The sequence below is a fragment of the Ochotona curzoniae genome, unplaced genomic scaffold (assembly GCF_017591425.1).
Source record: "Ochotona curzoniae isolate NIBS_2020 unplaced genomic scaffold, NIBS_Ocur_1.0 scaffold_3890, whole genome shotgun sequence".
NCBI classification, from domain to species: domain Eukaryota; kingdom Metazoa; phylum Chordata; class Mammalia; order Lagomorpha; family Ochotonidae; genus Ochotona; species Ochotona curzoniae.
In genome coordinates this window covers 36,997,120-37,020,083 of record NW_024467115.1, presented here as the reverse complement: position 1 = coordinate 37,020,083, position 22,964 = coordinate 36,997,120, and the positions used below count along the sequence as shown (strand labels likewise).

The 22,964-nt window shown below is 57.5% G+C and overlaps 1 protein-coding gene across 2 annotated transcripts in view; it reads right to left on the bottom strand.

Moving 5' to 3' along the window:
• Positions 1-3,642: 3,642 nt before the first annotated feature.
• IGF2R (insulin like growth factor 2 receptor) overlaps positions 3,643-22,964 on the bottom strand; it is an 89,318-nt gene continuing 69,996 nt past the window's right edge. For both annotated transcript variants that reach the window (XM_040965550.1, XM_040965549.1), the window contains exons 28-48: positions 22,556-22,686; positions 22,257-22,354; positions 19,975-20,111; positions 19,711-19,901; positions 18,526-18,652; positions 17,681-17,800; positions 17,135-17,391; positions 16,726-16,944; positions 15,910-16,059; positions 14,775-14,936; positions 13,744-13,951; positions 13,340-13,486; positions 12,501-12,735; positions 11,709-11,845; positions 10,394-10,508; positions 9,313-9,459; positions 8,726-8,913; positions 6,736-6,922; positions 4,908-5,060; positions 4,683-4,752; positions 3,643-4,162 (exon numbers count right to left, since the gene is read on the bottom strand). In XM_040965550.1, coding sequence (XP_040821484.1) covers positions 3,761-4,162; positions 4,683-4,752; positions 4,908-5,060; positions 6,736-6,922; positions 8,726-8,913; positions 9,313-9,459; positions 10,394-10,508; positions 11,709-11,845; positions 12,501-12,735; positions 13,340-13,486; positions 13,744-13,951; positions 14,775-14,936; positions 15,910-16,059; positions 16,726-16,944; positions 17,135-17,391; positions 17,681-17,800; positions 18,526-18,652; positions 19,711-19,901; positions 19,975-20,111; positions 22,257-22,354; positions 22,556-22,686 — 3,581 coding nt within the window. In that variant the 3' untranslated portion in view covers positions 3,643-3,760. The remainder of the gene's footprint in view (positions 4,163-4,682; positions 4,753-4,907; positions 5,061-6,735; positions 6,923-8,725; positions 8,914-9,312; positions 9,460-10,393; positions 10,509-11,708; positions 11,846-12,500; positions 12,736-13,339; positions 13,487-13,743; positions 13,952-14,774; positions 14,937-15,909; positions 16,060-16,725; positions 16,945-17,134; positions 17,392-17,680; positions 17,801-18,525; positions 18,653-19,710; positions 19,902-19,974; positions 20,112-22,256; positions 22,355-22,555; positions 22,687-22,964) is intronic.

Below are 22,964 nucleotides of genomic sequence, written 5' to 3'. Positions count from 1 at the left end.
GGCACACTGGTCAAGAGGCAGCTTTGGACATCAGCATCCCACATGGGAGCATTTGGGATCCAGGCCTCATCCTGCTTCCAGGCGCTGCTCCTGTGTGCCCTGGGAGACAACAGTACTCAGATCCCTGCCACCTTGACCTGGGAGACCTGGAGGAAGCTGCTGGCTCCTGGCTCAGCCCTGGCTCTCGGGGCGTTTGGGGGCGCGCACCAGCAGATGGATCTTTCTGTGGCTCTCGTAGATTAGGTATCTCTGCCTTTTCCCCCCTACTGGCTCATTCCAAATGGCTGCGATGGTCAGAGCTGGACCTATCCGAAGTCAAGAGTTTCCTCCACATCTCCATGTGGGTGCAAGGTCCCAAGGACCTCGACCAACCTCTGCTCCCCCTCCCAGGCCATAAGCAGAAAGAGGGATGAGAAGTGGAGCAGCCGAGACACGAACCGGTACTGCAGCAGGAGGCTTAGTCTGTTACACCACAGTGCTGGCCCCTTGTGCCTTTTAAACATATGCATGAAGAGGTAGTTAAGACTAGGGCTGTTGTGAAGATGAGGACCCAGGCATACAAAGGGGCATCCCTGGGAAGACAGTGGAGAGCAGCCACAGTGGAAACCATACCTGCCACAAGGGACCTTGTCCTCCAGAATAGGAGAAATTTTTGTGCTCAGGTCCCCAGTGCGTGGGGCAGTCAGGATGGCAAGGACTTCGACCACCACCCCCAAGGGCAAGTGCTCCACGTTCACGGGGCCCCATCCTGGCCAACACACACACACACAGCTTCAGTAGGAGATGAGGGAAGTTGGGATGCACCACCCAGAGGTGCCACTCTCTGTGGGGCAGAAAGGTGACCCCAGCACCTGTGGGTGCTGTGCCCCTCCCCCACCCCACACAGATGTGTCCACCACCCACCCCTCCTCAGCTGTGAGCTCTGGTGGGCGTAGAGGGGCTCAAATGGAAACACCTGCTCCCTCAGACAAGGAGCAGGGGCAGAGCCTGGGCAGGCACGGCATGTCTAGGGCTATCCCAGGCCTCTGTCCTTGGCTCCTCTCTGCTTCCCCATGTGGGTTCTGCCTTGGGTCTGCTGGTCTCTGAGATCAGGGTAGCATCACAGGGACTCGGGCCCATTCCAGAGCCATCACATCACTTGCTAAACTCTACGAAGATCCCGGCTCCAAACAAGGCCCACTGTTGAGATGCCAGTTCAGCCCGAACCCTCTGCACGGCGCACGGGTGGGGGTACAGTGAGAGTGAGGATGCCTGGGGAGGGGAGTGATGAAGGGTGGGTCTGAAGCACCAGTCCCACAGTGCAGGGTCAGAGCCAAGGTTATCCTCCTGTAAAACTGGACCTACAGAGAATCCTTCTGAGAAAGCCCAGGAGCTGGAACCCAACCCACATCTCCCTAAATGACAGGGTTGAGCAGCTGTGCCGTCACTGGTGCCTGGCAGGGTGTACATCCCGGGGGGACCAGAAGCCAGGCTCCCCAGGGGGTTGCAGGTGTCCTAGGCAGCATGGACCTCTACCCTCAACATCCATCCCCATGGTCACTACGCAGGCGTGGCTGACAAAGGCACTGCTACTAACCTCGCCTCGTCCCATCCTTACCATGCTGCCCAGGGTCCATGGATCCAGCACACCCAGTAAGACTACCCCCAAAGACTTGAGCAGAGTGGATGTCAGCTATCGCCTTGTGATGCCTGCTAGGGGTCGGCGGGGAGTGCCAGGCAAGGCCTGGTGCCTGCTTCACTAGGAGTTTCCTTGGCACCAGCTCCCAGCCTCCTGAATCATCTTGCCCCTTGTCTCTGTCGCCCAATGGCTGCTCTCCATGTCACTGCCTCTGAGAACGATGTGGTCGCTAAGCGAGCCGGCATGGATGTGCTGGACGGACGGGGGCTGGCGGGAGGCTCCATCACACAATGCAGCTATCAGAATGTGGGAGCTATTTCTTTCTGGAACCTTCCATTCACTGTTTTCAGAATACGGTAGACTTATCACTCACTACAAACGCCAGCATTAGGTGTTGGTGTGTAGGGAGCGCTCTGTGACCTGCCGTGGACTCCCAGGGGAAGAGGTGTTTACCCCCCGCCGAGGGACCAGGCCGCACAGCCCAGCAGTGCTCCTGAGTGCCTGGAATGAACCCCCGTCCCGTGTTGCTTTACTCAACAGGAAACACCTGGCGGAGAGGGGTCTGCCTGAAATTGGATGGAGAATGAGGCTGAGGGGCTGCACCTGGAGCCAGAGTGGACTCCAGGGGCACCCGACATGTCGCTGCAGGCCTGGGTCCAAGAGGGCACAGAAAGTAAGACCCCCTCACACCCGTTCAACAGCGAAACCGGCCGCCACTCTGCGTGGGAAAATTAAACCAAGGACACCCAAGTGGCAATTTATTTATTTTTTTTATTGAAATTGTTGATACATTATATTACAGTAAAGTTGATTGAGAAAAAAAATGAAGAGAAGAAAATCGATTTCTTAAAAAATACACTCATGTTTAAATCAGGTAAGCCAGCCTTTACTAACTGGGTACAAACCGATGTGTAAACGGTGGGTTGCTTTTTAGTATATGATCCCACCGAGTCTACACACACTCTAAATGCAAGAAAAGTCGTTAAACACTTCCAGAAGAAAAAATAAAAGAGAAAAATTAAAAAAAGAGAGTCAGGGCCGGGGGGAGCCTGGTGCCATGCGGCTGCTGCTCCCTCCGCGCAGCCCCCGACCCGCCAGGGCCCCGAGCCGGGACTCCGGCCTGGCACTTGCCATGCAATCTTCCCTAAATCACACACTGTGCAAATTAAGGCTTCTTGTAGTCGACGGTGGATACACATCTTAAAAAAAAAAAGTAATAATAAGCACAGTAAAAATGATATCATGAGACCCAGAGGACACGATACCTCCACCCCAAGCCGGGGAAAACGTCGTCTCCTCTGACGCCTCCACTTACACGCACCAGAAACCAAAATCCAAAAATCCTTAACCAAAAATCTTTAACCAAAAAGTCAAACCGAGGTAAAGCACATCATAACTCTTTGGGTGGCTTGTCAGGCTTCTACAGCCAGGAGCGGAATACTGACAGGTGCACCTCTGCACGGACATGGCAGGTGACAAGGTGGCACGCTCGAGTAGGTGGGAACCCTGCGCGTGCCTTGGGGGGGTTGGGGAAACAGCCAAAAAAGAGACAAAGACAAGATGGAGGGCTCTAACTCAGGAGGGGGTGCGAGCTGCAAGCAGCTCAGAATCCCAGCTGAAGCTGCCTGGCCCAAGAGGCTCCCCGGGCAGCCAGCACGGGACACCCCTGCAGACAGAAAGGAAGATACACGCTGATTTTTTTTTTCCTTTTTTTATCTGCAAACCTGAGTAACTGTTGGTCAATAAATAGGAGGAGAGGTTTTAAACGCTGAAATGTAAGATGAGGCAGCCTGGGCAAGGGCCTGAAAGCAGCGAGGGGGCCCGGTGACGACCCTCTCTCCTGTCTGAGGTGTAGCCAGGCAACGCCCCGGGCACGAGCTGCCGCCCTTCGCCGGTCGGTGGAGCAGATGCTGCCGTGCGCCCCCTAGTGGCTGTAAACAATCGTGAAGGAGCCGCGCCCCACCGCCCTCTCCCTCTCCCCCTGGTCCCCCACCCTCCCACCCCCGTCACAAAAACGCTTCCCGTTTGAAGCAGTTTTTGTTAAAGGCAGAGATTACAGAAGCGTCACCGAGTAGAAGTCCGTTTTTGGTTGGAGGCGCTCGGCTGTGGCCTGCCCCGCGCCCTCCGGCAGGCACGGTGGTCTCAGATGCGCAGGAGGTCCTCGTCGCTGTCGTCGTGGAAGGCTGCCGAATGGGGAGGGCCAGGCCGAGGCCTGCCCCGCCTTGCCCTGTCACCATGCACCAGCCCCAACCTGTCGTCCACCCTTCCCCGGGGAGCCCTGCACTGGGGGTGTCGGCCAGGCTGCGCAGCGCCATCAGGCCCAGGCCCTCGGACAGGTTGCACTTTCACGTCAGGGATGGTCAGCACCTCATCTTCGCTGTCCTGGTCATCGCCGCGCAGGACAGTGAGGGCCTCGGCCTGCACGGGCTTGGTGGTGACATGGCCGTTCTCGTGGTTGTCCTTCCCCGGCCGTGGGGCCCCAGGCTGGATTTCCTCCATCAGCCACTCGCTTTCGTGTTCCTCCGTCTCCTCTTCCTTGTTCACCTGCCGCGGGGCCAATAGGAGGGAGACGCACGCCCGTCAGTGACTGCGGCTCCCCATGCCAACACTCTCCATCCCCACCCCCTGCCCAACCTCTGCCAGCGGGGCGGGCTGGGTTCTCGGCCCGAGGGAGGAAGGCACACAGCTGGGCAGGGGCTTAGAGGAGCTGTACAAAAGTGGGGCCTCCCAGCCATGGGCACAGGGCCGTGCTGGCTGATTCTCCATCGCACAGGTGGGGGCAGAGACGCAGCAGCCACAGGCAGGACCTGGGCATCTGATAACACGCGTCAAGAGCCCACACCGTGTGGACACCCCTTGACCTGAGGGAGCCCTCTTTTCTGGAGACCGATCGGGAAATCGCCCAATGCTAGCACAAGCAGCAGCCCCCAAAACCATCAGTGGGTACAAACTAGATCTGAGGAAGCAAACTGCCATCACCGTGAGGGGAAACTGACGGACAAACCACACAGTGTGAGCCCCGGCTCTAACCCGACAGCCCCGTGGGAACCCAGCACTAAGCTACCTTGGAGTACTTGTAGGAGACATTGGAGCTTCTTCGGCAGCAGCTGGTCAGCTTGGTCATCACCATTTCCCTGTAGAGGAGACAGAGGTCAGGTGGGGTGGGCAGGGCAGAACCGCTGTCCCCCCCACACACACCCCTCCCAGGCATGACCACAAATGGGTCCTTGGCAAGTTCTGAACTTGAACCTGAACTCTCAGGCAGCCAGCGACGGCCCACCCTCCTCACCTCCTCTCCTTCTTGTGGAGCAGCAGGCCCAGCAGGCAGGCAATGAGCGCCACCAGGAGCAGGCTGAGCACCGAGCCAATGGCCTGGCTCCGCTCCGACAGCCCCGGGTAGTCCGTGTCGTCTTCATCAGCACTCCCGCTTTCAAAGTCCCCTCTGGAAGGGCATGTGAGAAGAGAAGCCGTGTCACTGGGCAGCGTTGCCACCCCCTCTCTGGCAGGGACCCTGCCTCCCACCGCCCGATCCTCTGAGGCTGGCATTAGGGCCAGCGTAGGGGCCAGCACAAACCTAGCCTTCCGCTGCAGGGGCACAGGTTGGAGGCCCAGACCAGAGGAGCTCTGGGGACACCCAGGTATAGGGTCTCCTCCAGACAGATATTTCTGGGTCCACTCACACTGCCCACCAGGGCTGAGCCCAGGACAGTGCCACCTGGACACAGACACCACAGAGCTGGCACGACCTGGGGTGGGTGTTGGCCTCACACCCCAGGCTGCCAGGCCAGCAAAGGAGGTGCAGTCCCCAAAGGTGTTGACATGCAAGCCAGCAGGGTAAGGAGCATGCTTTGCGACTGAACGCTTCAGCAAAGAGGTGAAAGGATGAAGCCACGAGCTGTGCTTGGCCAAGAGCTGACCCTTCTTAGGTGACCTTGGAAAGGAAGAGGCTACCTACATGAGCACCACGGGACGTCAGACCCTGGGCACGCCACTGCTCACTTAGCAAAGTATGCCATCAGGGCTAGCATGGCTTCAAAAGCATTCAAGGAACTGGGTCAGAGGGCAACCAGCCACCAGCCTGCCTGCGGATGGGGAACTGCTGAGCTAGCCCAACCATCCTGATCTAAAGCATCAGAAGGACAACAGGCCGGTGGGGCAGCTAGCTGCTCTGTCCCAGTGTGGCAGGGGATGGCGGCCTCGGCCCGGGCAAGGCCAGTGGGCACCCAAGAAGCCCACAGCCCACACACCCCACCCATAATAGCAGTCCTGCAGATGGTGCCCAGGGCAGTCCTCAGGAGGCAGGAGTCCTTGCAGTCACCATCCAGGTGGGTCCGTTTAGAGACCTGCCTGCCTATGGTTAACTTTTGTATGGTTCTATGGAGGTTCCCAGGTGACACACTTGCAAGTGATGCTGCCCACCTGTTTGGGTATGCTGGCTTCATCCTCAGCCTGCTCCAATCCTGCCAGAGCCCCGCTTTCTGCTGACCCAGAAGGCCGGGACCCCTCGTGGCATCTCCCCACGTGCACTTCTGCCTAGCACCGCTCCTGGGCCAACAGGTGCAGACTGCTGTGTTCTGCCACCCTGACCGTGCTGACCTGCAATGGGCACTCACGGCTAACTCTGCCTCCATACTATCTGACCTGACCTAATGCGCACGCTGACGCCCCCTGCTGGCCCCGGTATTTTCTTGTCTGTTGCCTTTCCATCTCTTCTGTGTTCTTGTGTTAGGCCTATCTCATTATATAGGCACAAGCCAACAGCAGCCACAGCTTTAACCATGGCACAAAACCACCATTTAGAAGGCTGAAGCAGGGTGTGAGAGGGCTGGAGGTCCTTCTAGCACTGCCAAGGTTAGAAGATGAAGTATGTAGCACTTGGTAAAAACAGAAACAGCTGAAAGAACTAAAACATGGACATCTTGAGAACTGCAATTGCCAGAAGTGAGAAAATGCCTGCAGGTAGCAAGCCCTGCTCCCTGCCAGCCGATGGCAGCCACACCTGTGCCAGTCACAGCAGCCAGGACCAACACGCCCGGGGTGGCGGGCAGCGGTGACTCTAGTGTAGACCAAAGACAGCAGTGGGGTGCCAACAGGTGCTAGGGCCGGCTGTGGCTTACCCCAATGGGCACACAGCCGAGGTGTACCAGGAGAAGAGGTACTGGCAGTCGGCGGTCTCATGACTGAACTCAGGGATGCCATCCTGCACCAGGGGGTCACAGTGGAAGAAGATGGTGGAGGACACGGTCTTGCTCTTGTCCTTTCCACACTTGGAAGAAGAGGTGAACACGATGTCCAGGTCGCCATCTGTGAAGAAGAAAGGAGGACCACGGGCACCGTTCCCGACAGCCATTCCAAGGAGGCCCACGTTACCCTCCTGCAGGCAATCGCACGGGCCAGGCCACTTGCTCCTGCACCCTGGGAGCGCCCTGCCCATGCGGCTCGGAAGGCCTCGACACACACTTATGGTGCCAGCATAAAATGAATTCAACCTTGCAGGGACCAAAGCCAGAGCTCCCTTCATCCCAAGCTCACCGTGTGACTCGGGGCGGGGCTGGCCACGTGGTATCGGCCCACCCAGAAACTGAAGTCGCTACCTGGGCAGGGAACGTGACTCCCAGAGGCCAGTACCGTTGTCAACACTGGGATGCTATGCGGGGAGGCTGGGGGAGTGTCTGTGCTCCTGCAGCTGACCTGAGCCCTTACCCAGCCCTCATGCACTGACAAACGCAAATGCATCCACATCATGGAGCCTCACAGGGACTCTGCTACTCCCTAACCTGCGGCTGGCCACTGCCTGGGTATCAGGCAGTTGGGGAACAAAAGTCTCATGGGTAAGACTGACAGGTACCCAGAGGGCAGCGGGAGGCATGGAAGGCACAGGCTGAGCAGGGGTCGCCATCCTGCTGAAGCCTGGCAGAGGCCAGCCAGAGCCATACCCCGGGCACAGCGGGAACTGTGTGAGTCTGAGTTCGCCCTCTTGAATGAATGAATGAAATGAATGAATGACAATTCTCATTAAGAGGTTAAAACTGTGTTTCTCCGTGACACAGAGAAGTCTAAAAGTAAAGCTGCTTCCTGATGCTACTGAATGAAAATAATAGTCTGGAGCCAAGGCTGAATGCACACACACATCTACATGTGCACACAGGCACAAACACACATGTGCATGCCAACTCCAAACTACGGATTCTAGAAGGCTCACCAGGCACACGCCTGTTAGCAGCAGTGGAGGCTGCACAGCCTGAAAACACAGCATGTTGGAGAGGAGCAGCCACTGGGGACAGGAGAATGGCACGCTGGGGTGGGTTGACACGCTGTGCACACACACTAGCAGGTGTAAGGACCCAGGCCACGGGACAGCTTCGGGCTGTCTGACTGAATCCAGGAGTGTTCAGACATCCCTCCTCTACTTCACAAAACCAGCGCTAACCGGGCACTTCTCGTGGCCGGACACAGAGTGGGCAGGACAGGCAGCATGTTGGATGTGCGGGGTTTGCCGCTCAGGGACAGGAGGGTTTGCAGAAATGTAGGCCCAAGGACAGGGAAAACACGAGGTGGAATTTACCAACTGCCCGAAGAGGACAAACTCCCCTATCACGTACCCCAACTGTATTCAGGGGCTCGGTTCCTGGGAGGGCCCAGGCCTGCCACGGCTCACACAGCCTTCACTAAGTCACTCCCCTGGGGCTGGGCTTTCCAGCCTGGTCCCTTCGTCCTTGGGACACGCTGGAGATTTCTCACCCTACTTTGTAGTTCAAGTTTCCAGATAAGGATGCATCCTGCCTTACGAGCCAATCAGAGGCAGCTCTGACCGGGCAGGCCTGTGCACCACAGCCACCGTGGGACCTCCACAGCACCAGGCTGTGTTACCCAGGACGGAGTGCACCCCCCAGAGAGATGTGTGGGTCTCCCACATTATATCTGCATGTTTGTATCACACAACACTGAGCTCTCGGCTGAACTCAGATTTCCACATGAGAATCGGTGGGTGGGACTAGAACTCCTTCCTGAGGGAGCCTGACACAGCAGACACAGGAAGTAGTCACCCCGAGCAGAGTCTGACCAGAAAGCGGTTAGCCCAAATCAACAGGACCAGGAAGTAGTTACCCTGAACGTAGTATCTGGTATTCTCCGAAGTCCCCACTTTCCTACTGAAGCGCTGGTCATTGGGCTTGACCTGGCACACGCTGGCGCCAGAGCAGCCGGGGTGTGTGGGGCTGCTGAGGGAAGACAGCTGGATCTCATACAGGTAGGTGTCCCCGTTGGGCCTCACGTCCCCAGAGGCACTGAACAGCCTGAGACGGGAGAGATGAAGGTGACACACGCGGTCTTCAAGGTGGCCTAGCGTCCTTGGGGATCCTGCAGGAAGCTTCCCCAAGCTGGGGTAGCACCTCCACAAGCCCACAGACAGCGGGGATGCCAGCTTCGGGAGCCCACCCCGCCCCTGCAAGGCCAGCAGGCATGGCGGCCATCCGGGCCTCTGCACCCAAACAACAATCCAGGGACACTGCTGAGAAACCGTTCTCCCCCACTCATGGACCAGGCAAATCCCAGGCAAACCACGACAAGAAGTGCCTCAGCAAGTCACTGAGGCACACAGGCCTGTTGGTCTTGTGGCACTCCCGCTACAGAGGGACCCACATGGCCAGCTTCTCCGGGTGCACTCAGGGCTCCAAGGGAAACGTTGCGCTTACTTGAAATATATGTCCCCAAGGCTGACACTCTTGCCATTGACCGGGTTGATGAGGGTTCCGTTCTCCATCTGCACTTCCTGTGGCTTCACGGCGCAGGCTGCCCGCGAGTCCCAGCTGAAGTAGTAGGTACAGCTGTCCGTGTCAAACCTGGGCACAGGGAGGCACAGCCACGGTCACATCACCCACGCAACTGGACAGGAGAGGCAACCCAGGGCACAGTTGTGCAGGCCCAGGCAGTGTTAAAGTAGCTCCAGGCTGGGGTGGCCGTGGGACGCACGTCTGCATTTGAAAGGCAGATGGCTCCCACTGTTGGTTCACGTTTCACATGTCCAAGGCCAGGAGCCAGGCACTGCACTGGGGCCTCCCGTGCAGGACAAGAGCTGTCACCTGCTACCCCTGAGAGCACACATGAGCAGGGAGCTGGGATCAAGAGTGGAGCCAAGACTCAAGCCCAGACACCCAGGGGGGACCACAGGCAGCCCAAGAGGGGTCTGCACCCAGCACCTTGACTGTATGACGCCTCCTAGACTTTTGGATCTTTGTTTTACAAACTCATTAGACTCATATACTGATAAATCATTGGACAAGGGTCTGGGACTGTCCTTTTCCAAGCCCGCTTCCAGAAACAACATGTTTATTCACCAACAGCTCACATGCCCCTTGCTGACCAAATTCCCCCTAGTACCTGGTACAGCACTGCCTAGAGCATGGTACTAAGACCCGAGAACCATCCGGGTGCAGCCCCCCACCCCCACGGTGTTCAGGTCCAAGACCAGGAGCAGAAACAAGGGCTCTTGGCTGGCTCAACACTCAGCTAGTGCAGAAGGGGCTAAACGTGTTGCTGAGCAGGAGAAGCAGGGCTCCATGTCCATCCATGAGAGCAAGCCCTGCACCCCACAGTGAGCCAGCAGCTCTGGCTTCCAGTCTGGCTTCTAGTCATGGCAACAATGTGAACACCCTGCTGCCCACATGCGCAGTACCACTCCTCCTTCCATCCCAGTAGAAACCAGAGGAGGAGCCCAGAGGGACTCCTGGCCCAGGACACTCCACACAGCTCTGCCTGCCAGGCCTGGCTGCTCACCTCATGAACACAGGCTTGCCCACTGTCTTGGCGCAGCCCAGCTCTATCACGGAGGATGCAGTCTGGTTCTCACCGCATGGGTGACCCTTGGAGTAGGTGACAATGACTTTGTCATCTGAAACACATGAGGCAGAACCAACATTCGTTTCAGGGTGTGAAAAAGCTCTCTGTGTCACTTGTCAGAAGCTACTGTAAGGGCTGAGATGACATGACCACCACCAGACTCCCACCATGGCTGCCTCAGCCCTAGTCCAGCACTAGGGGCCAAGCTTCCAGCAAAGGGTGCTTCTCTGAGTGAGCCTGCAGGATCCAGGTGCTGGGGCCCACTGTGCATACACTGTGCAACCTCACCCACAGGCGGCTGTCATCCCTGTGTCTTCCTGACATTTTGGAGCCAAAGACCCCTCCCTGCTCCAAGCATGCTGGACACCGGGAGATTTTTTCAGTTTTGGCTCCATTAGGAGCCCAAGGTACAGGGCTGTCGGCCCTGAGAGATGGTGACACCTGCTGGACTGGTCAGACGGTGCTCACCAACCTTAAAATTTTAGCTAAGCCTTAAAATATTTCAGTCCTGCTCAACTGGCTATAGGAGAGACTGGTCAAGCATCTGGAGCCCCTGAGATGCCCGGGGGGAAGAGCTGGCTGGGCCACCCCCGGGCCCTGCCTGAGCAATGTGCGTGTGACAGCAAGAGCTGACATGGGTCTCCAACAGTTGGCAGCTCCCCTCCGACCAGTCGATGGGACTGGGGTTTGGTCTGAACCAGGGGTGACTGGTTGCCCCCAACTTCTCCTTTACCATTTCAGCGTCTCAAGCAGAGAAAAGCCACTGCATCTCTCTGGACGACTGGGATAAACCAGCTCTATGCTCAAAGGCAAAGGGCAGGATCTCCCACTTGGTCCGCAGCACAGTGCAACCTGCCTCACACCAGCAAAAACATCACCTCCATCACCCGATGATAGAGACGCCGCCTGCTCAACAGCCAACTGCACCGTCCATTATCTATGGCAATGCTCAGAATAACTATAACTTTTGCCTCTGAGGCACCACATCCTGAGTTCTCCTGCCCGAGGCCTTAGGCTGCGGCCTGGCTCTGCAGCCTCAGAGCTAATGTGGCTTTGGACCAGACACTCGATCCACAGCTGGAATGTGAACTCAGGAGGGGTGTCAAGCGTCTGCACTTCCCGCCTTCCCAGGGACATTCTCGGACACCACTCCTGAGCCGCATGCACCTTAGCACTCAAGGGGTTGCCAAAAGGCCCATGAGGTACTGTGCCAGCACACTAAGGCCAGCCCTACCTCCCAACCCCAACTCACCCATGACATCCAGTCTCTGTGTGTGCACGAGGCCCAGGGACTCGACTTGGCCAGAGGAGGTCTTCTTGCAAATGCTGGCTCTTTCTGAGCATTCGAAGGGCCCCTTGTAGACTCTCTGACACAGGTTGATGAAATACCTGCAGGACAGGGGAGCTCATCAGGCCCTGCCCTGGCGCACTCAGCACGAGGCTATGGGGCCCCTCAGCAGGGCTTCTGGTGGCTAAGAGCCGGTGCTGACCGCCACTGGCTTCTCTGATGCTGCTGGACCCAAGAGGGTGTGACCACTGCAGAAGGGAGCCTGCCCACCAGGCACACATAAGAGGTAAAATGCCCACACCCATGTCAGCCTGAGACACAACTAAGGCAGCTCTGGAGCTGGGGCCAAGAGTGGTAAACCTTGGCACGCTGCTGGCCTAACTTGAAGCCACTGTCGTGCTGCCCTGTGTCAAAGCCATGCAGAGCTACAAGGCAGAGTGGAGGCCTGACACCTGGGTCAGTCAGATGGGTAGGCAAGCGCGAGTGACATTCAACACCATGTGCCCCATGCTAGCCCCACCTGCTGGAACACAAGCCCAAGGAGCCCAGTTCCACCAGGCCCGAGTGTGGGTCCCAGGGTCTCATTTCTGTCAGCGGAAGCTAGGCACCCACAGCACACTGTGAGCCACAGGTGGACACTTCCCAGGAACACTATCATCATCACGGGGCAGTGGCGGGGGGCACTCTCCTCTACCCTCCAGCCTCGCCAATGGAACCCAAGGTCCTACCCACTACCCCACGGGAGAAGGAACTCACGTAGCTCCTTCGTAGGTGAGGAACCAGGAGCCGGTGAGGGAGGACAGCAGCCGCAGGTCGTAAGTCTTGTGGTTCTGGACGAACTTACACTCCATCTTCTCGGGGGGGCACACCACCTTGGTCTTCCACTCAAAGGTCACCTCGCAGCCGCGGACCTCGCTGATCACCTGCGGCCGCCCGATATCCTCATCCTCATCACACCTGAATATGATGGCCGACGTCCGGTGGCTGGTGGCTGTGGGGGCAGCAGGCAAGACCCAGTCGGATCAGCCCAGCCACGGCTCTCCTGGCCCAGCCCACTACATCCCTACCACCCGGCACTGGTCATCACCCAGCCGGGCCCCAGGTACCATTCCTGGCCATGGTCCACTTGAATCCATTCTTGCAAGAAACACAGCCTGGGCCCTGGGGACACAATGTCTTCTCATTGTGCCCCACGCCACTCCCCAAGACCTGTCTTCACAACTCCTTCGCATATAAGTGAGGGACTGAGGTGGGTGGCGGCATGTCGGTACACACCTCAAAATGAAAATCTCCAACCTAACAGGTGCTGCTCTTTGCAGGTCCCCAACCCTCTACCACTGCTGGCTTATTTCCCCTGTGTTCCTTTCATCCTGCTCTGCTGCGCAAAGCCAGGACTTTTGACAGGACCCTCGTGTGACACCAGTGTCCAGGGTGATAGGAGCCACAACACCACGTGGGCCTCACCAGCCCCAGCCTGACCCACATCTGCCCCTAAGTTGGCCCACAGGCCTGCCAAGACACCAGTGCCCCCAGCCAGGACGGTGGTCCCATCAGCATGGCCTCCTGGGGACTCGATGTCCAGCGCCCACACTCACACTGCCTGCAGAAGCCCCACTCGTGGTCTCGGTCGTAGTTGGCGGTCGTGCTACACCACAACTTCGCCCTGCTCTCCACGATGCACTCCTCATAGCTCTTGCCATTGAATGTGAATGGGAAGACACATAGATCGCCATCATCAGTTTCTGCAAAGAAGAAAGAGACGATTTGAAGGGATGAGGCTCAGTGTGACAGTCACTGTGCCCAAGCAGCCCCTGAGCAGCTGCCCAGTTGCCCTCTGTCCTGATCCAGTTGGGGGATGGGCAAGATTCCACCCCTCCTCATTAGCCACGGGCAGATGTGCCCCAGGCTCGGAGGTTAGCAGGGCTGCAGCACCCTTGGCCCGGGGACCCTCACTGCTCTGCTTCTTGCTGTCAGCTTCAACCCCGCCGGGCAGATTTACCTGGCGGGCAGAGGTCACCATTCACGTAAGTCAGGATGACAGCCTCGTCCTGGTGCCTGTAGTCCAGCCTCATCGACGCCAGCCGTCCAAAAGATGCCCCCTTGGTCCCCGAGAGCAGGCACACACCTCCGTCCTTGCAGCCCCCCTCGTCTGGCCCAGCAGCTGCCGTGCACACCCCCACACTGTACGTGCGTGAGTCCCGTGTCACCTGGACAGACACACACAACGTGTGGCCATGAACGCCAGTAGGGGTGGCAGAGTCCCCTAAACCTGGCAGGACGGTAAAGGCCATGCCTGGCTATGGGACCCAAGACCCTCCTTTCTCAGGGTATCACGTTCTGGCTGCTGATTGGGGTCTACCCCCTCTGTGCCCTCAGGCCCAGCTCCCTCCCTCCTCTGGGGGCTGGGCTGTGAGAACAGACAGCAGGGACACACCCTGACCCCTGGTCTTGGCCTCCTTGACCATACTGACCATACTGCCCTCTGCAGGCTCCCACCAACAGCGTAGCTGTCAGGAGGTCTCTGTCACAGAAGTTGGGGCACCAGCTCAGGCAGGGCTGGGGGCCCACGGCCTGGTGCCGACACTGACTGACTCAGTGGACCCCATGGCATGGGGTCTGACAGCCAAGGGACCAGCATCGAGTCACACAGACAAGTTCTTCATATCAGGGGCACTGCCTCACTTGCTGTGCCTGCCAGCCAGCAGCTCCTCCCTGTCTTTAAAGCCAGGTTGGAGATGAAGAGAGACTGCCCATGGCCTGCCGCTGGCCACACTGAACCTGGCTTTACCCAAAGGGCCATGGCTGCTTGCTTGACTCCAAGCCTGCTCTGACGTGGGGAACCTCACTGGGAGCCTGACCCTCCCAAAATACTCAACTTGAGACAGGTGCACACTGAGCCTGGTGGTCGAGGCAGGCAGCCCTAGCCCAGAGCAGGCAGTGGGGACCCTCGCCCCAGAGACCCCGGATAGAATCAGCGAGGAGAGTCACACCCCCTGCTCGCTCTCTGTGGCCCAGCCTGGCATGCGTTACCTTGAAGATTTCCTTGGAGAGGCTGGACAGGTTGAAGCTGTAGAGCAGCTGCTCATCTGTCAGGGAGCAGCCGTCAGCCCTCACCTCATCCGGACACACGATGGGAGTCTCCCACTCGAACACAAAGTCGCAGTCACTGGTCCTGATCAGCTTAGGTGTGCCCTGTTGGGGGGGGAAGAGTGCCAGTGTTGAAGCCCAGGGACGTCAGCACGACAGCGGTGTGGCCCACAGCAGCAACGGCACTGCAGCACGTGCTCCCGGCTCAGAGAGGCAGCCCGACTCTGCCTGCCGCACTACCTCCAGGTCGCAGTCCCCTCCCTGGGGAAGGCCGGTGGGAACAGAGTTCTGCCTCACACCAGGGCCCTCGTTCACGGCCATGCTCCACACCTGGGCCCCCAGCAGCACGGCCCATGGCCCTCTATTCACTCCCCACTTCACCCAAACCAACAAGTACAGGCGAACCAGCTGGCCACGGGTGCCCGTTGTAACTGCTGCCAAGACTGTCTTGCTTTGAGTCCAGTGGGAGAAGATGGAAGCCACAGTGGAAAGTCTCTCCAGTCTTCCCAGCAGTGGGGAGCTCATGCATCCGGTCCCTGTCACCCTCAAGACACAGCCCAGGCCGGCTCAGCTCACTGGCTCTGCATAGCTGCAGGTGCACAGAGGGCTGGACACGGCCATGTCCCATAGGCGACCACCAAGCGTGGCACGCCTGTGGGGTTCTCTCCAGAAAAGGAGGAGTTGTGGAAACACATAGCACCTGGCCCTGGGCCACCTGTGTCCACAGACACACACCCTGTCCTGTGTCACAGGGGTCCACAGACACACACCTTGTCTTGTGTAACATGTGTTTACAGAGATACACCACAGGAAGTGTGGATGCGCCGAGGGATCAACTGGACGCAGCCTCACCCTGCCACAGCGGCTCAAGCCCTCCAGTGAGGCCCAAGCAGGGACACATGCATGGACTGTCACTGTGGAGGCTCTTGACACGAAGCAGCCTCAGATGCAATGGCCTCTGCTCCTTTTCACGCTACAATTTCACCTAAGCATCTCCTTCAGCCCCAGACACGTGGCATGGTTCTGCAGCCTTGGCTCCCAGCTGCCCGCACGCATGGCGATCACAACATCCACTTACCATGCTAACGCCTCTCCTGCAGTGGAACGTAATGAGGGAGGTATAGTTCAAACGCTTGTCCTTTAAGCAAGGAGTCTTGCTTGCGAAGTTCATGTAAACCTCGTTGGCTGCTGAGTTGAGTACTGGGGGGCCTGTGACCCGGCCAATGTCCTGAACACAGGAGCAGAACAAAGCACTTTTCAGGAAAGCTTTCTCTGCAGATCACACCCCATCGGTTACAACAAGGAGAAGCACGGGGAGAGCTTTTTTTCTTTGCATTGCAATTAACTTATGAATCCCACATTCCTGGATTTTGTGCAGCAAGTGTACATGCTTGCCTCCTCGCTGTGACCCGGCCTCAGCTGCATGTCCTTTACCTGTTGCCATGTTCAGCTCACCTGACCACACCTCATCAAGTTGACCAGCACCCGTGGCCCCACCACCCACGGCCCTCACATCTGCTCCAGGCCTTTAACGTGCTGCTGAATAAGCAGCTTGAGTTTCCTACTCATCGTATGACTAGCCCTACACCAGCACCCCACTCTGCCAAGGACTTCTCTCACGCACAATTTAACCCTGCACACTTTGGCTTGCCGACCCTGAGGCCCCCAGGCTGGCAGGAACGTGCGGTTGCACCTGTGCTCTCATGGCCCCAGGTTTCAAGACTTGCTGATGACCTTCACGGTTGACAGCTCACTGCACAAAGCCTTACACTAACACTCTCCAGGGAGGATTCGGACACACACACACAAACAGGCCAGCCTGAGTTCCCCCCTTTAGCCCTGTAGGATCCCCACCCTCTCCCCCACCCAGAAAGCCCACGCTTCCCCAACTCACAAGGGGCGATCCATCCACAGGCACTTTGCACACAGCGGCTCCGGCGGGGCAAGCCACGCCGTGCATAGGGTTGAGTGGCTGGCAGATGTTGATGTAGAAATCGGGGTAGGCATCGGAGGTTTCTTCCTCGCTTTCATCATATGCTTCGTAACCGCCTGTGCGGTGGATGAGGGGTGACAGGTCGATGATGGAGCTGCCGTTCCTCACGGAACATTCCGTCTGTCGGAAGGCAGAGACCACAGCTCAGTCACCAGAAACTTTCCCTGGTGCCTGTCAAGCCACCCGCCATGGCACCAAGCCCTTCCCCCAACTTCACCCCTGGGGCAATCAGGAGTGCAGGGGCAGGAAGGTGGACTGTAGGAAGCTGGGGGCCTGGGTGCAGCCGGGTGGGCATGGGGCAGGCACTCACCACCTGCTCACACGCCAGGGGTGTGTGCCAGGAGAAGAAGAGTGTGCACGTTTGCTTGTCCAGGGAAACGAGCATGGGCCTGTTGGTGGGCCCCGTCTCGGGCCTGCACACGAAGCTGATGACACTCTTGTAGGTCAGGCCATTTTTGGAGGGACAAGGGGACCCGTCCTCATAAACCAGCTGCAGGACCTGGTCCACGTAGCTCAGCCTCTTGCTGGCCTTGCCTACGCTGATTCTGGTTTGCCCAAAACAAGCTCCTGGAACATTGCAGGGCCAGCATTTCAGTGAGAATTCTAAGCAAATCCAGACCCTCCAAGTGCACTGACTCCGTGAGTGTCCCACACGGGGCTAGCCAAGGAACTGCATGCATGTGGTCCCGGGGCTTCAGGTGACTACCCCATAGCAACTGCCTGCTGCAGGGCAGAAGGGGGTCTGCCACCCTGGCTTCTCAGCTCCTTTGCCATCAGCTCAGGCTCAGGCTCAGGCTGAGGACAGCTCCAGGGACTGGGCTAATGAGAAAATGACATGGGAAGCCCCAGCACTCACCCACACCAGGGGAGCAGTTCTCATTCTCTCCACAGATGCTCATGTACACCAGCCCCCTCTCGCTGTAGGCAGCTGTGAAGCCAGCCCTGCCACTGAGGGAGGTCAGGTCGAACAGGTGTCCTGCGAGGAGGAGGAGCGGAGGTCACATGGTGAGCCAGGGAGCTCACATCCCAACCACTGACCCGCGGGCTGACTGTGGCCCTACCACGTGCATATCAAGACCACTCAGTTGGTCCCCAATGTGGAAACTGCCCCCACAAAGAGATTCCATGTGCCTGGGAAGAGCCAGTCAGCATCCCTCTAACTGGCAGGGGACCAGCACACATGTCTCTTCAGGTGTCCAGCCCTGAGGGAGGCAGAAGCCCCCTGCTCGCCCACCACATTGGCTTCAAGGCAGGCCACTCTGCAATGCCCCCAGCCGGCACAGCTGGAGCTGTCAGTGAAGCCCAGCCAAGACACCCCACAGTCCTACAGGATGTCAAGGATGCATTGTGATCATAACAGGCTATCCCAGAGAAAGGCCAGCTATGCCCCACACCACACGACACCCTGTTCAGGCAGCCTGGCAGCCCTCAGCTGCTCTGGGGTCTCTCACCTGTGCCTGGGCTTGGGAATCATCCCCACCTTGGCTCTCACCTATGCTAAGCTTGGGAACCCCCCAAGCCCATGGCTCTCACATGTGTTATGCTTGGAGAACCCCCCGGCTCTCATGTGTGCCGAGTTCAGGGACCCCCCACTCTCACCTGTGCTGAGCTCAGGGACCCCCCACTGGCTCTTACGTGTGCTGAGCTCAGGGACCCCCACTGGCTCTTACGTGTGCCGAGCTCAGGGACTCCCACTCTCACCTGTGTTGGGGTTGGTAACCTGACAGTTGTCGTGCACACTGCTCTTCAAGGGGCAGGCAGAGATCGTGGGCCAGGAGAAGGTGTACTCACAGTCCTCCACAGCACTGATAAACTGAGGCCTGGAGTTCTGCAACGGAACACAAAGGGGCCAACTCAGCAAGGACACGTGCCTCTGCTGGGCATTGCCAGAGAGCCAGGCACATGCCAGGAAAGGCCAGTGCTCACTGCCACTGCAGGCAAGGGCCCGATAACCCATGCAGTGGCCAGGAAAGTTTCCAAAGGCTGGAGCACTAGATGGGACTCTCTGGGGATGCAAAGGGTTCCACGCAGTGCAGGGATCACTCCTAATACGGTCAGTGCAGGGCAGGCCACTGAGGGGACCAGTGCTCCCCATTAGCCAACTTTGATTCCATCAGTACACCCTGGACCTTACAGGCCCTGGGCCGGCTTTTTAAGCCATACTACACACTCCAGGAGTCTCCACTGCCCTGTGGGCCTTTCCTGCATGCTGGGCAACCCCCTGGTGTCTGGATGAGCCTTGCCCCCGACCCAACCACCTGCTCAGCCAGAGCCTGGAGGGGCCATGGGCCCAGGTTTTTAGCGCCTATTGCCTCAAGAGTCCAAACTCAAATGCCTGCCTCTCTCCCAGGAGGTACTGGTACTGTGGTTGCACTGGTCAGGAGGGCAGCTGCCAGTGGAGTGGGAAGGAAAGGGGAGGAGAAAAGGCATCCCTCCTCCATCTCCTCTTTTCCTGCTGGGCACAGCCTTGGCTAGAAGGGATGCCCAAACTTAGCACACTCAGCCCTTGGAGAAGCTGCTCACACAGTGCTAGCTCCCCTTCACAGCCACCATCACAAAGACAACACTGGCATCTGTGCACTGGGCACCTGCTGTCAGAGATGGCCCCTGAGGCCCCACCTTCTCCCCCCCAGAGCCATTGGCAGCAGTCACCTCGGGTCAAGTCTCTATAGCTCTGAGGATACCCGAAGCCATCTGGACACTAGAGTGCCAGGCTGAGGCTCCCTGAGTCCCAGCAGCCCACTCTATGGCTCTAACCTCACCCTCCTGGACTCTTCAAGTCCCAGCCCAGGCACACAGAATAAGGGTTCACAGTCTCTCAGCTCTGTTCCATTCTGGAAGATTCCAGAAGATGCATCAAACATAGACCACGGGGCCATCACTCACCATTTGGTTCTCATTGCAGGTGAAGCGAATGGTGGTAGACTTCTTCCGAATGCCATCTGGACAAAGGTCACCATCCACATACTGGAGGATGGTGACACCATCTTTCCACTGAGGACTGTCCTTGACCCTGCCCAAGTTCACAGGCCTTGGGCCGCCCACCAGACATGCGGCCGCCTCCGGGGGACAGGGGTCTGCAGACAAGGCAATCAGACAACCGTAACATCGTATCACCTCCCACCTCCCCACAGGGACCCCCATTCATACCGGTGCCAGGCTGTGGTGCCAGGGACTTGCACACGTTGATGATGTAGTGGTCAGAGGACCCGGTCCTGGTGATGGCCTCCCAATTGTCGCTGTACCGTGACAGGGACGAGAGGTCGTATGGTTCCCCAGTGTCGTCTCTGGAGGAAGGAGAGCACAGTGGTTAGGCTTCGGGCTACTGAGCACCGTGGTTATGGGACAATGGAGTAAACAGTAACAACAAACGCTTGCTATCCATGGTTTTCCAGGAACATTTCAAGGACGCATGTCCCACTTGGTCTGTCCCTGATACCCTGGACTCCAGCCCTACCCAGGGACAGAGCTGCATACACACACACACCCCAGCACACAGCATCCAGCAGCTCCATGGGCTACCTGCCAGCCAAGTCGGAGACTCCCCCGCCCCCAGAGCCGGCTCAAGCCAGCCTTGCAAACGCTCACTGTACACAAACCCATGAGTTCAAGAGTTCCTGAGGTCCACCCTGTGCCATGCCACGCAGCACCCATGCCACAGTGGCGGGCTGGGGTGCAGATAGGAGAGGACTTCATGCCTCCTCTGTCGGGCATTTGAAGGGGAGCAAAAATCCCTCACACACACAGAAACACACGCTGAGCAGGAGCTGGGGGCTGTGGCACAAAGAACCCAGCAACCCCAGACTCATCAGGAGAAGCAAAACACCAGAAGCAACAGAGTCGGTGCCATGGTCATGGGTGATGGGGGTCAGGTATTGGCCTGCCAACGTGGCCAGGCAAGGCAGCAGGAAACAGCAACCGGTGAACACATGCTGAAAAAAGCAGAGCATGTGAAGCCAAGGAAAGAATGGTGTGGACAAGCGAACAGTGAAAGGAAAGGGCCCGTGGCCTGTCCCAGGCAAAGCGAGCACCATGGGCAGGGATAAGCTGAGTGAAGGACAAACAGGAGCCCACTGGACAGGTTGACATTCCAGAGAAACCCAGTACAGGAGACACCAACACAGCCCTCAGTGGTGGGCAGGGAGCACAGGCGGGGACAAGAGGCTGCGCCTGCCACATAAGTCAGTGTATCCCCGCAGAAGGCTGACCTCCAGGGACAAGCAAGAACCACAGGAAGCCAGGTAGGGGGCGGAAGGTGAGGCTGGAGCGAGTGGGCAGCTCACATCACATAGTTTTGTCCTCTGAATTAATATCATTATACACACGGTAACTTGTACTATAACCAACTACAAAATTCTCCTTCAACATTCACTCGATCTCTTAAAAGATAGTGTATAAGGGGAGGAGCATGGCAATGATGTAGTACACAACCATTCATCTACAGCACTAGCATCCCATATGTGCACCAGTTCAAGTCCCAGCTACTTCATTTCTGACCTAGCTCCCTACGAATGGCCTTGGAAACCAGAAGATGGTCCCTGCACCCACATGAGAGCTTCAGATGAAGCTTCTGGCTCCTGGCTTGGGCCTGGCCCCGCCCTGGTAATAACAGCCCTTTCAGGAGTCAATCAGTAGATGGAAGATTTCTCTCTTTCTCTATCCCTCCCTCTACCCACCTCTAACTCTGCCTTTCAAATAAATAACTCTTAGAAAATTAAAAAAAAAAAAAACTAAAACCATGTGTTTAAATATATTACTAAAAGTCACATGCTTCCATCAACAGGAACATCCAGGGCTGGCTGTGTGGCTCCCACAGTTGCTAAGCTCATGAAGGATGGCCAGTGCATCCCACACATGGCACAACCATAGGTTCCAGGCTGCAGTCAGCAGCCATGGGATCTGGTGGAGTTCGCAATGATTCTGCAGAATGTCACCCAGTGGGCCCCACTGACCACGTCGGCTGCTGCCCAGCCAGACCCCTAGGGCTTGCTGGGGTTGCAGGGAACAGAGAACTCAAAAGCACCCAAGCATGAGGATGAGCAGCAGGGCAATGCCATCTTCTCTGCCCACACTCAACCATTGTGCAAGGGCAGATCAGGGGACTTTCATGCCATGGAGCAGAGCCCAGGCACCCTCGTCGTACCACCCAAGGCCAGGCATGGCAGGCAGCCACAAAGGCTTCCGTGTTGCATTCAGCACCCATCACTTCTCTATGGACATTGCACACGCAATCATCCCAGAACCCCTAAGTCACCACCTGAGCATGACACCCTGCAGTAACGCCAAGGAACCAAGGCTAATCACAATGACCCACTCAGTGGATCCCCCCACTGCCCCACCCCCAGCCAGATCACTGACCTCGGCAGCGAGGTGCCACCACATTTTTCTGTCCATCTACTGAAAAACGACAGCACCCACGGGTGGCCACTTACTTGTAAGAGCACTCAGTCACATGGAAGGGTGGGCACGCATGCTGGGTCCGCCACTCGAACACGTAGGAGCAGTCTGAAGTCTCCCTTAGGAACATGGGCTGCCAAAGGGGAAGGGAATGGCCACATGTCGCCAGTTAGTGATGCTCAAGAGTTTCAGGGATGGCAGCAGGAAGGGAAAGGCAGGATCCCATTAGAGGCCATATAGACAGATGGAGATCTGGGCCATACAGACAACACCTTCAGCCAGCAAAGGGACAGGGTATGAGACCTGGGGATGGGAGAGGCTTAGCCTCTCTCACCTTCTGTGTGCTGCGGTCACAGTAGAAGAAGATGGTGGTGGAGCGCTGATACACCTTGTGACATGTGTCCCCACCTGTGTAGTTCATCCTCAACAAGCCGTTCTCATATGTCAGCTTCTGCGTGATGAGACCTGCAGAACAGTGGCAGTACCACATGAAGCAGGGTCTGGGCCACTATGCCAACGTACATCCGAGCCTGCCCTGACCCTGTCCTGCAGGCCCAGGCTCAATGCCCTGGCATCATTTCACCCTTAGCTTCGCCATGACCCCAACTCCTTCTACAGTGCCAATCCAATTCTTGCTAAGGTACGCCCTGGGAGGCAGCAGATGATGGCTCAAGTACTTGGGTCCCTGCTACCATTTGCTCCTCCCATTCAAGAGAAACATGGACCACTGTTCCCCCTTCCCT